We start from the raw sequence: 12,845 nt of genomic DNA on the forward strand, positions 1-12,845 counted from the left end.
AATTTGGATATGAAATTTCCCCAGTAAGTCACGCATGCGGAAAATTATCTGTTAGAACTACCGCACACCACGTTTGATTGCAATAACTCTTACAACTTTGAACAGCTTGACGTAAAATGGCGTACAACAGTCGGGATTTGAAAGTCGTTTCCATAGTTCAGCTCGTAATGACCGCCATCTTCTTGATCTTTGGTTTAGTAGATCGATTTCAAGTAAGATATTTATATACCAGCTTTCTGATGTCGCCATGTTGGACGGCTGCCATTGTAAGTAGACTTTGGTCGTACGATTCCATGCTTTTCCTCCCACGTTTAATCTAACGCTCTAGACTGCTCGTAGCTACTAAAACCCTGCGAATTACAGTCGTTTCATGCAGCTAGCTTCCGATCGGGGAGAACAGTTCATTTTCTTAGCTATATAGTTCGCTTGACGAAGTTCCATCTATCAGCGACTCGAATTGGCCTTCTTCGCCTGGAACAACAGTTTTGAAGTCTTCAGATTCGGGTCGTTTGTTTCCTTGTTTGTTTGTTTGACGTTTAGACTTTAATCATTCTGGAATCACTATGAACTTTCACTCTATGAGGAAGAGCATGAACCATTTTCAGAATTGACTTCCGTCTACCACCAGCTGCTCACTCATTCTGTAATATTCACCGTCTTTAGTCAATCAGTTTATTTGTTTTCTTCACGCATAGCTTGAATTTAGTTTTACCGAGAGTCTGAAATGAATAACTGTCAATAACAGTTTGCTAGGAGAGAAAATTTCCTCATGTGAGTGAGTGCTTAGATAATGGCTGAGAATTCATTGCTCAAAATTGTAACTGTGAGCATAGAAAGAAGGCGTTTTTATCCGAGATGCCCAAGAACGAGGTCTGCAGTTGAGAAATTTTACTATTAAGTGAGATTCTAGCTCTCCAATGCGGACCCTCGCTCAGAAGCATAGCTGTTTTTCAGTCTTCGTCGATCTGTTTACGTGGCTGCACTCGTCTGGTAGTTCGATAGCCACAAGCTTAAATTTTATCTTTTGACAGTCGACTTGCGAGAGGTTCGGAACCACATTTACTGTGAAAAATGTCAGAATTCTTTATAACTGTTGACACCACAGTGATCGTACCCCGCTGAAATTCGTGTAATATCATTATCGCCTAATACTGATCTGCATTTGCCTGGGATGCGGCTTGTAATTATACAATGGTGGAGAAAGGGTTGACAGGGATTCTGGGCTGAACAGACATAACACGACTTTGCCAATATGAGTGACCTCTTTATTCAGTATTGCCACACTTTTTAATGCGATAATCCTATTTTAGTTAAATAAAATAATGATTTCACTAACAATTGTGTTTATATTGGTAGCGGTGAACAATAAAACGTGACAGAAAACAGTGTTAAACGGTAAAATGCTAAGTTATTTTTGTTGCAAGATTTCAAAAGATTTAGAATTAATTTTGTCTATGTTGGGAGGTTCAACCATACGAATAACAGTTTAAACATATATTTACTGATATCAATCTCAGGTCAATCACCAATTCGACCTTTGTGACAGACTCTAGTGGTTCAGAGAGAAAGAAGCTCTTTTTTATGGTCAAAAAAAAATCTCATTATTATGCTCCATTATGTTTACATGAAAAGCCTAATATATACCCTTAACGCTTGTTATGTTGAAGCCTTAGCGACGCCTCAATGTTATCCTCCATTGCCCTAGCTTGGTTATTGTAAAATGAGTATTGGCGTAACGAAAAAGAAAAAGAAAAAAGAAAAACAAAAAACACTCGCTCTGATGCAGCCGAAGAGTGTTCAATTTATAGCAAAACCTTTGGGCATGTGCTTTGTGTAGTGTACAGTCGAGGGACTAGTGTCCAGATTCCTCTTAACCCGCCCAAAGTCCCTCAACTGTCAGCCAGTTTTTGTTGCTATTATTCTGGCAGGATGCTTGATTCGTTTGCTGCACTATTATGCTCAAAAGAATGCTGGCATAAGGTGTAACATTTTATCTCCGGCTAAATGCAGTGGTTGTGTGAGAAACAGATTCCCCACAGCCTTTCTCCTGCCGACTCTTCCCTTCAACTTAAACTCAAATAAGCACTTAAGATAACGAAAACAAATAAATAAATAAATAAATAAATAAATAAATAAATAAATAAATAAATAAAGACATGAACCCCGCTTGCACCCAAGCCGCACGGATCATCAAACATTAACGTGTTACGACAATTCATATTCAGACTGTCTTGCGAAGTGCAAACATCTTGTGCACCTGCATCAGTTTTTAGTTGAGTGTTTTCTTTGAAAATCATCCTGATAGTGTCTGATAGTTCTCTTTTCTTTCAACCAAGGTGTTACCAGTTGGCATCGTAGGCCTGGTTTTGTCCGGCATGTCAAGACGCCCCCCGAATTTGGTAAGACAGTTGTATACAGCATTCACTGATGAAGGTTTTTCCATAAGACTATAGCAATGGTCCTTTATCTCCCATGTGCAAAAGCATAAACCAAAAACTAGGAACCCATGATTAATGTTTGTCGAAGCGAGCTCTAGATCAGCACAACCCTGGGGGCTCCTCCCCTCAGGAGCACAACATCAGAGCGCACATCTGGCAACACATGGCGCCGTCACCGGAACGGCACCGCACTGCATTGCACTGCACTGCACCGGCACAGCACGGCACAGCACGGCACAGCACTGCATTGCAACGCACTGCACAGCACGGCACGGTACGACACGGCACGGCCATGTACGCATTCACTCTGACTCGCTTCTCTTCTTTCTTGCTCTATTTCAGATCTATGCCCTCAAGTCAGTCAGCGTGGCTTGTGCTGCGATGTCAGCAGCAACAATGTACCACTATCAATGGGGCATTGGCCTATTGTTAAGTCAGAAGGCGGGTTACCCTTTTTACATTGTAGAAAAGGACACAGAATTCAAGTTCACCGCTCAGGAAAATACTATGTTGGCCATATCCTCCTTAGCTATTCTATTTTCTATTATTGAGATGATCCTCGCCTTTGCAAGCGCCAAGAGCTGCGGTGACATAGGCTATGAGCCTCCTCAAGATAATCAGGTACGCATAGTTACCGATGGAACGAAAGACTACTTTTAATTCAATTACATTCTGAAGTTTTTCTAGAATTCAAGAAATCGAAGATGGCGGATCAAAGATGGCGGCTGTTTGGATATTGTAGTGCCATAGTGCTTATATTTCTGAAAGGTGCTCCTGGAATTATTGATTTCCTACGTGTTCAATGTTTCTTTTGTCCTGTTTGTTTTATTTTATTTTTCAAAGAAAATGTTCAAATGTTGTTCATCATGGACAATACCTAGCTAGTTCTCAGGCATGCTACTTAATTGAAAAAATAAAATTTTCAAATAAACATAATACGCCTAAAATTCCCAACTAGCGGGAAGCAGACCAGTTGGCTATTTGCAAGCATGACCGAGGAGTTGAACTAGGGTCTCCCGAGAAACAACTCCAGCTTAGTGGTCAGAGCGTGGCTTGAACCCGCGACCTCCGGATTCAAGTCCTGCGCTAAACCCATGCTGCCTAGCCTCCCAAAGCTGCGTTGCTTAGAATAATTGAAAGCTATTTGGCCTTGTGAATTTTCTTGTCCTCTCAGTTTAATTCCAAACAAATAAAACACAACAGTTATGCCGCTTTCTTTCATTTTATTGTTTTAAATTAAAGTAATGAACTGTAAATACATGATTCGCTTGTTAGTTTCGTAGTGTGCGAGAAATGAAACGAAATCACATCATTTGAAAGAAGAAACTTGAAGCTGCATCGAACGTGATTTGAAGTTGACTTGTACCTCAAACTCGAATCCGGGCTTGAGGTTGCTACGATTAATAGGGTCACATGCGCGACTTAATGTCAAGCTGTCAAAACATCATTTTTATTTCATGTTTACAGGCAGTGTACGCATTTCACCGATTAGAAACCGGACAAATCCAACTGCAACCACTACAACCGACCTATTTTGCAGCCCAGCCGATGGTTGCAGGTCAGGCGGTGTTTGCTGGTCAGCAGATGGTTGCAGCTCAGCCGATGGTTGCATGTCAGCCGCTTATTGCAGGTCAGCCGGTCCTTGCACGTCAGCAGATGGTTGAAGGGCAACCGATGGTTGCAGGTCACCAGATGGTTTCAGCTGAGCCGATGGTCGCTGTTCCAGTGTCTAACCAATAAAAGACCAATCAGTAATTATCATTCTTGTTTTTCCTTCTTGGTCTCCAAGAAGGGATAAATGTTTAATTTTTGAGAAAGTGCAATTTGTGTTCGATGGTTGTCCATATTTAACCGTATTCAGTATAGTTAGATTAGGCTTTCATGTCCCCAGTCGGGTGTCTAGAAAACCCGAATAGCGAATAGTCGCGAATAGCGAACAGCGAATAGTCCCGAATAGCGAATAGCGAATAGCGATCGCGAATAGTGCGAATAGTGCGAATAATGGTGAACAGTCTCGAATAGTGGCGAATAGTCTCGAATAGTGGCTAATTGTGGCGAATAGTGGCAAATAGTGGCAAATAGTGGCAAATAGTAGCAAATAGGGTACCCAGTATCTCGCAGTCAACCTCGTAGCAACTTTGGATGGGATTTTCCCGCTAAAAAGCACAGACGCTTATAAGGACAAAAAGGTGTTTCTAAACGTAATTTTTTCTGTTTTAACCGCTGCAAAAGCGTAAATACGTCTTTATTAGGTTATCCTTGTGTTTTCTGTTTTCTTAATGTCAGCCATGAACAGTCTTCTAGCCTGAGTCTGGAGAAGAAAAGGTAATAAATTCACTGAAATTCTGTTGCTTATTTGGATAATTATTTAACGCTGGATATTAGATCTAAAGCGGTGACTATTGACGACTATTCGTCACTATTCGCCACTTTTAGCGACTGTTCGCCACTATTCGCACGATTCGAGACTATTCGCACTATTCGGGACTATTCACTGTTCGCTATTCGCGACTATTTGCTATTCGCTATTCGGGTTTTCCAGACACCCGTCCTCAGTCGTAGGTCCACTGGGATTGACAGAGATAGCCTTTTCCTGCTCGTACTGTTCGCCTGCTCACTTTACATCTACATTACTTACGCTTTAGTAATGAAACTTGTGATGAGTATGATATTCAGGATTTTTACATTGAGTGGTGCTTATATAACATTCGGCGATGGTATCACAACCCGAGTGAATAATTTGTTTTTCTTGGTCGTCGCCAAGTTGGTGAAGCAGTCACAATTACTTTGTAGTCCTGTCGAGACGTCGGGTAAGTAGAGGGGGTCGGGGAGAAGGGTGAGCCCGGCAAAGTCGACGCGTCGCCACAAATGGTCCTGACATTAAATGCGAATGAAAGATAATCTTGCAAGTTGTATGCTAGCCATTTTGAATTTTAATACGCGTTCATCTAGTGCGAGGTCTGGAGTCGAGAATGTTCGGAAACTACTCGGAACCCTTAGAGAACGGTATTATTTTCGAGGCATGATCGGATGTCCCGAGAATACCTGAATAGGCCATTTCCGAGTTGTCTTTTGCCTCTGTGTCAAAACGAGTCTAAGTGCGAAAGTACAGGTTCATTTTCATTCTGAATCAAAGTCGTTTCCAGTAAGAATGGTTTCGCACTTAGCTTGGTTTTGAAACAGAGGCACAAGGAAACTGGGAATGGCCTATTCAAAGGACGTCCCAGTATTCGTAATTCAACTCCCTCACATCACATGACTGCATGTTTCAAATTCAAGATGGCCGCTGTAAAGTCGAAAGGTCCCGTTGTATCTTACTTTTCATGCTTTTGTCTTCCAATTTGAAGCGAGGCCGCGTGTGCGTCGCCCAACCTCTGTGACGCCGATTTTGTGGTTTGGCGTGCTTCGATTATTGTCATTACTGAAGATTTCTAAGAATTTAATAAACCGTGACAATCATTTAATAAACCGTAATAATCATTAGTGCATTGTGAATTGCTTTTTATGTGTGGCTCATCCGTATATAACTCAATACCTATTGATCAGTCAGTGTGCATATCATCTCCAGAGAACAAAAGCACGCCAGTTTCGAGTACACTCGGTAATTTGAATTAAAAAAGTGCTTATTTGGCAGTGCTGCTTGAAAGGTTTTTTTATTATTATTTCTTTTTATCGGTGGGAAAAAAACCTTCTACTTTCGCTTAGTCTGTTGATTGAGAGTGACGCGAAGTGTTTTCCTGATTGTAAGATTACTGCTCTACCCAAACAACTCTCTCCCGTGTCTATATCATTGAACAGGTGGCATTCACGCCAGCGAAATCTTTTGAGAGAAATCAATCCCAGGTGTGAGCGCGCGCTATTTTCTAATTGGTGAACGTACGGATTGAAAGTAATTGACAGTTGATGCAATCGGATTGCATGGAAATTGGCTGGCGTTATTTGAAAGCCCAGGTTTTATGGAAGGCGTTCCCATTCTTCCTTGATCGCGTTTTACATCCCCCCTTCCCCCCCCCCCCCCCCTTCCTCCTTACTCCTTCGCCGTTTACGCCTGGAGAGTAGGCTAACGCGGCTGGCCAGGAGTATTTCGCAGAACACCGACGAGAATTCACTTTTTGCACACGGTTTAGACTCGCTTAGTCCGTCGCATATGACGCGGGAAAAATCCGGGTGGAAAAACAGAAGTGGCCGCACGAAGTAGTCAATTTCTCGTGTTTGCTTGCGGTTAAAATGTTGTCCTTGACTTACACTAGTTAATAGAACAATTACATTTGACGAAAATAAGACAGTTCATGACAGGTAATTTTTTAATCAACTAACATGAAGTAAATACATTTTGACAATTATTGTATCTTCTCTTCTTTCCTAATGTAGAAGTTGGATGTTTTCGTGCACTCATAGAAAGGAACATTAAAGGGTGCTTTTTTAAGTCGGAAAAGAAATGAAACCGTTGTCAGGTTACTGACCCGTTTTGTGATACGAATCCGGAAGATAGATGACTGAGGGAGAGGGGGAGAGGGGTAGTCCTGGAGTTTTCAGAGGGGGTTTCCTACTAGGCCCTGTAAATCCTGATTGAAACACACCATTTTCCTTGCCACTTTCAGATCTGGCCTTTCGCGTATTAGTATATAGTAAATCGCGAGCATTGAATGATATCAGTCAATCTGGACTGTAGACTATATATGACTGTAGTGTCGTAATGCATACCAGTTGAAGTGGCCTCATGGTTAGCTATGGCTAGTACGCGCTGCACTCCGGATCAAGAGAAGTCTGGGTTCGAGCTCTGGCCCGGGTGATGAAACTGAGTTGAGTTGAGTTAGAGGCTTCATTTATACCCGGTAAAAATTTTTTCAGCGTAATTTAAAAGTATAATATCTAAGTCTGTCTAACTAAACTGACTAATAATTATTATTTTTGGAGTTCTTAATGTAACATATCAAAACGTACTTTATTTCCTCACAGATAAGATTACAGCTTTTTATGTTTGCAGTATATCTTTTCGGTTTATAAATATTATAGTTAGAGTATGGGTGTCAAGTAAACCATTCGCTTTTCTAGTTATATTAACCAACTTGGCCCCCATATTTACAAAATTAGATAACTTTCTGTACAGGTGAGGGACCAGAAAGTAGCGGAGAAAATAATAAAAATAATAAACATAATAAGTGTACAAACGAGCATTCCAAATTACAATTACAGTGCGATAAGACAAAACAAATAAGGTAAAGCGGACAAGTTTTACGAGAGAGCGAGTTTAAACAGAGCAAATAATAATAGCTACACGAGAAATCGGTTAGTTTGGGCATCGTTTTGTTATTCTTTGGCAAGACACTTAACTCTCACTAGACCTCTCTCCACCCAGGTGTTTAATTGGGTACTGACGAATTAAATGCTGGGGGGGGGGGTAACCCTGCGATGGACTAGCATCCCATCCAGGGGGAATAGAAATACTCCTGGTCTCTTCATGCTACAGAACTGGTATACGCGCCGACCTGATGGGCCACTTGGCTCAAGTGCCCCGAGGTTTGTCTTTCGTCCATCCAAGGATGTTTATCAATTATATACGAATTCTTTATACCACCATGCAAACACTCCGGTCACCACAGAAGCAATAAAAAAAAGGCAACAGCAAGGAAGAAGAAACACTTTTGTGTCGACAAATCGTTTGAATATATAGTTCCAACAATATGCTCGATACTTTTGCGTATAACTGGCGGGATTTATTTTGTTTACAGAAATGGCAGACAAGCTAATAAAATCTGATTTCTGTTGCATTGGTAAATGAAATAAACATTATATAAACCAACGCACTCATTTTTTATACGAACGTTGAGACCGAGATTAGCCTAAATGTTAAGAAAATTCTGGGATCAATTAATTTAAACTCAAGTCTTACAGCTCTTTGTTTTTCTCAAAGTCTCCGGAAAACTTCCATTCACTTCAGAAATTTGTTCTTGAGCCAATTGCAGAAGACTTCGTTCTCCGTCAACTTAAACAGCTGAAAACTAATAAAGCAATCGGACTCGACAACGTCAGCGCGCGCCTTTTGAAAGATTCAGCCTCAGTAGTTAGTGGCAGCCTTACTAGATTGTTTAATCAATCTCTTGAATCTCGCACCTTTCCTTCTCTTGGGAAATTTGGAAAAGTGTCAGCGTTGTTCAAGAAAGGTGATCGCTGCGATGCAAACAATTATAGGCCCATAACAGTCCTGCCGACGGTGAGCAAAATACTTGAAAAAGCTGTACACATCCAACTATACGCTTATCTCACAAAAAATAAGATCATTACGTCCAAACAGTTTGGGTTCAGACCGAAGTTATCAACTGGAACAGCCTTGGCTCACTTCACAGATAATATTCTCCAGAATATGGACACTGGTAGGTTTACAGGTGCTGTATTTCTGGACCTATCAAAGGCCTTCGACACGGTAGACCATCATCTACTACTGCAGAAGCTAATAAACATTGGCCTTACCGACTCTACTGTCCAATGGTTTAGATCCTATCTCACGAAAAGGTCGCAAATTACAGTAGTTGGAGATGCTCACTCCTTAGCTGCTAGAATGCCCGTTGGGGTACCCCAAGGCAGTATTCTGGGTCCACTACTTTTTTTGATTTATGTGAATGATCTTCCGAACTGTCCTTTAGCAAATGATATCGTTCTTTATGCTGATGATACTGTACTTTACTACTAATCTAAAGATCTTACTGATCTTCAACGTCACCTCAATGTTGACTTAGAGACAGTGTCAGAATGGTTCTCCAGAAATCTCCTGACTCTTAATTTATCAAAATGCAACTTTGTCATCTTTGGGAGTCCACACAAACTAAAACGTATCCAGGAAATATCTATTCAAGTAAAGGGTACTATAATCGATAGAACAGAATCATTCCAGTATTTGGACGTAACACTTCATCAGTCTATGTCCTGAGCAGATCACATCGAATCTGTTTGTAAGAAGATTAATCAAAGGATAGGCCTAATCAGGAGAGGAAATCTACTGCCATTTCAAGCCAGGGTCACCCTATACAACATCTTAATCCTACCACTCTTTGATTATGGAGACCTCGTTCGGGGGGACAAGAACAATCTCACCATAATGTCAGAACTGCAGGTACTTCAAAATAATGCTGCTAAAGTACTGTTGGGCCTTCCAATCCGAAGCTCGTCAACTCAAGCCTTGAAAAGCCTTGATTTCAAGCCACTTGCGTTAAGGCGATTTTTTCATCGTTGCACCGCAATTCATAAGTGCTTAATTGGGTCAACAGATTTTGACTTCAGTTTCATTAGAAATCAAGCTGTTCACTCGCACAATACGAGACAATTGGACGATCTTCGTTTGCCCCTCCCTCGCACTAACTGGGGTAAGCAAATGTTCATTTATCAAGCAGCGAAGGACTGGAACAGCCTCCCGCGTGAATTAAAAGACACACGTGTTTTATCTATTTTTAAAGCAAAACTGAAAACTTCTTTGAATGATTTTAGCTAATTTTAATCTTTAGAATTTTAACTTTTTAACTAATACGAACTCTTTTTACTCTTATTTATTTTAGCTTGTAGTAATTTATTAGGTAACTCTTATTGATGTCATTTTTAGTTGATTTTTATTTAGGAGGGCTCCACTGAAACCCGCCTTTGGCGAGTTAGATTCCCTCACTAAATATTATTATTATTATTATTATTATTATTATTATTATTATTATTATTTAATTAACATTTTGGGGCTGTCCGTACTTTTTCATTCAGGGTTATTCGACTAAAGTTCAAAGCGAAAACTAATATATAGATTTAGGCCAGCCTAAAAGCGTAGCTCCTGGGCCGGGTTGTTCACAGCCAAATTAAGCTAACAAGGGAAAAGGTACAATTTTGATCTGAGTTTTGTAGCTTTGCGTTGAGGTTTTCTGTATATTGTTTGGCCTTCTGTTTTGAGTTCTAATAATCACTATGTACACAAAACAAAGCAGGAAAAAAACATATGTATAGAAGAAAAAGTTATAATTCGGTTAATTTTTAATCCTGGGTTAGCGTTAACCGGCTTCCGAAATATCCTGCCCTGTTTTCAACAAGTTAAACTGAGATGAGCCCGCGATCCAATCAAAAACCAACACTTGGTCAGCGGTCAACTTCATAAAAACACGTGACCACGACGAGCTGTAAACTTGAACCCGCGATATGGTCACGTGATAATGGTCACCGGATACCTTGTTTTGACAGGTGTCAATTGATCATAACATGGATGTCCAGTATCAAAGAAGTACACGGTAAACCAAGGCTGCATGTCTGTCAACCTATTATTTAGAGTATGGCCGCCATGTTGCGCGACTCCGTCGTCGTCGTCGTCGTCGTCGTCGTCGTCGCCGTCGTGTGTACGCGCCCACGAGCAATATCGCTAGCTATGATAACCATGAGAAAATCAACTCATGGGTTTCCTTTTCTTTCCTATATGAGTATGGGGCTCCGCTTAGCGCCCCTTCGGGCCGCCGGAGCTCCGCTACCAAAAATTTAGACGTCTGGACCAGGTTGTTCGAAACGTATTCAGGAACATTGATTTTGTTTTTTGTTTTTGTTTTTGTTTTTTTTTTCATGGATCTCGCGTGCGACTCAGCCCATGAACTTGCAAAAATGAACTCCACCAATATTGTTTTTTCAAAACCGGCCTCAAGCTAGTTAGCAATAAGTGACCACGAGGAGGGAAGAGGAGAGAGAGTTGAAAGTAACATATCAAACGCGAAACGTAATATATCAAACGCGTATTTTTGACGAACTTCGAGCTATTTGAAAATGTGGTCAAACACTGTCTTGAGTACTTGATACATCTTCTCAATCGAAACTAAAATAGAAAAGAAATTGGAGAACTAAAATCGTCAAAATCTATGCTAATTAAGATCAGATATCCAAACACCGTCACCATCATGAATCTCTTTGTTTAAACTTCATGAATTAATAATGCTTTGAGAGCTAGAGAGGGTTTCCACGACCTGTAACATTAATATTGCTTAGAAGATTAAATAAAAATATTATAAAGGTGCTGTTTACAGTTACTGAGAAGAAGCAAGAAGAAAGCTACCGAAGGGCATTGCAGCTGGATACTGGAATAGCGACCATCGGCTGAGCTGCTCGATTGTTCGGTTGCAGTGACGTTTGTCCTGCTGCAAACTGACTTGGTACATTGCCCGCCTGAAAATTAAAGAAACACAAAAACAGCATTTTGACAGCTTGGTATCGAGTCATGCATGCAAATCACTGTGAGCATTTATCCGAGGGAAAAGTACGGCCGTGAAATATAACAGGTAGAAGACAAGAGCAGTAGGGATCTAAATTAACTGCAAGCCTACAGGAGGCAAGGTGACTTCATGGTTGGTGCGCTCGTCTTCGTATCAAGCGGTCCGGGTTCGAGCCCTGGCCAGGGACATTGTGTTGTGTTCTTGGGGCAAGACACTTGACTCTCATAGTGCCTCTCTCCACCCACGTGTATAAACGGGTACCGGAGAACTGAAATTAACGCTGAGGGTAACCCTGCGAAGGACTAGCATCCCATCCAGGGGGGATTAGAAATACTCCTAGTCGATCGCTTCATGTTACAGAAACTGGGATAAGTTCCAATGCTGCTGATAGGCTGCTTGGGGCGTATGCAGACATTACCCACAGCAGAGTGAGCACTGTTAACCTATAATAAACTGTGTCAAGAGCGAGATACTTTAATACTCGCTCAATGCCCCTCTCCTTGTTTTAAGCCTAACGGTTGAATGTTTCGCCCGTTTCACGGTTAACGGTTTACCCCTTTTGGACCCTTGTTATTGCTATCACTACACATACCTGACTGACTTGATTGTGCTGTGGAGATTGGTAGGGTGGATCACTGCTCCAGGCACCACAAACGGCCAGGACAATCTCAATGGTGGAAAATATCACAACCAGGGAGCTTATTGCTACCGCAGTATTTTCTTGGTCGGTCAATTTAAGAGGTGCGTCCTTAGGGACAAGGTGAGGTCGGTCTCAATCCACAATCTCCGAATGGTAAAGATTCTCAAACTGTACATCCCACAAACTGAACTGATAGTGATACAGTGTTACTCCTGATACCAAGGCGCACGTCATGCTCACAGAGCTCGAGGCGTTTATCTGAAAGTAATAGAAAAGAAAGCGACTTCAGAGTGAAACTACAAGACAATAATCGAAAATATGAGAGACAAAGGATCAAGTTTTCAATGTGTTTTTTTTTTTTGAATTAAATGAATGTAACTTACTTCACTGCAATGGGTAATGACGAAAGAATTCGTTTTGTTTGGTCTTGCTGTATTTTTTCTACTTTGTTTACTCTCACACGATCAACATAAGGACCGTTCATTTTATATGGGGTGGGTGGTTGCTGGTGGGATTTGATATAAAGTGAAACGTGTATTAATCGGA

The 12,845-nt window shown here is 41.1% G+C and overlaps 1 protein-coding gene and 1 pseudogene across 2 annotated transcripts in view; one reads left to right on the forward strand and one right to left on the reverse strand.

Moving 5' to 3' along the window:
• Positions 1 to 34: 34 nt before the first annotated feature.
• Positions 35 to 5,921, forward strand: LOC149105646 (uncharacterized). The gene is made up of 4 exons (XM_089271104.1): positions 35 to 266; positions 2,337 to 2,399; positions 2,781 to 3,059; positions 3,906 to 5,921. Exons 1-4 carry the CDS (start codon positions 117 to 119, stop codon positions 4,176 to 4,178), a joined length of 765 nt encoding a protein of 254 aa, XP_089127230.1. The 5' UTR covers positions 35 to 116; the 3' UTR covers positions 4,179 to 5,921.
• Positions 5,922 to 9,280: 3,359 nt separating this feature from the next.
• LOC149105647 (uncharacterized) overlaps positions 9,281 to 12,845 on the reverse strand; it is a 4,352-nt pseudogene continuing 787 nt past the window's right edge. The window contains exons 2-3 of the transcript XR_016201320.1: positions 12,252 to 12,557; positions 9,281 to 11,612 (exon numbers count right to left, since the gene is read on the reverse strand). The product of XR_016201320.1 is annotated as an uncharacterized LOC149105647 (transcript). The remainder of the gene's footprint in view (positions 11,613 to 12,251; positions 12,558 to 12,845) is intronic.

The sequence above is a fragment of the Orbicella faveolata genome, unplaced genomic scaffold (genome assembly GCF_042242905.1).
Source record: "Orbicella faveolata isolate gen_17 unplaced genomic scaffold, um_ofav_v1 contig_34, whole genome shotgun sequence".
In the NCBI taxonomy this organism is placed as follows: domain Eukaryota; kingdom Metazoa; phylum Cnidaria; class Anthozoa; order Scleractinia; family Merulinidae; genus Orbicella; species Orbicella faveolata.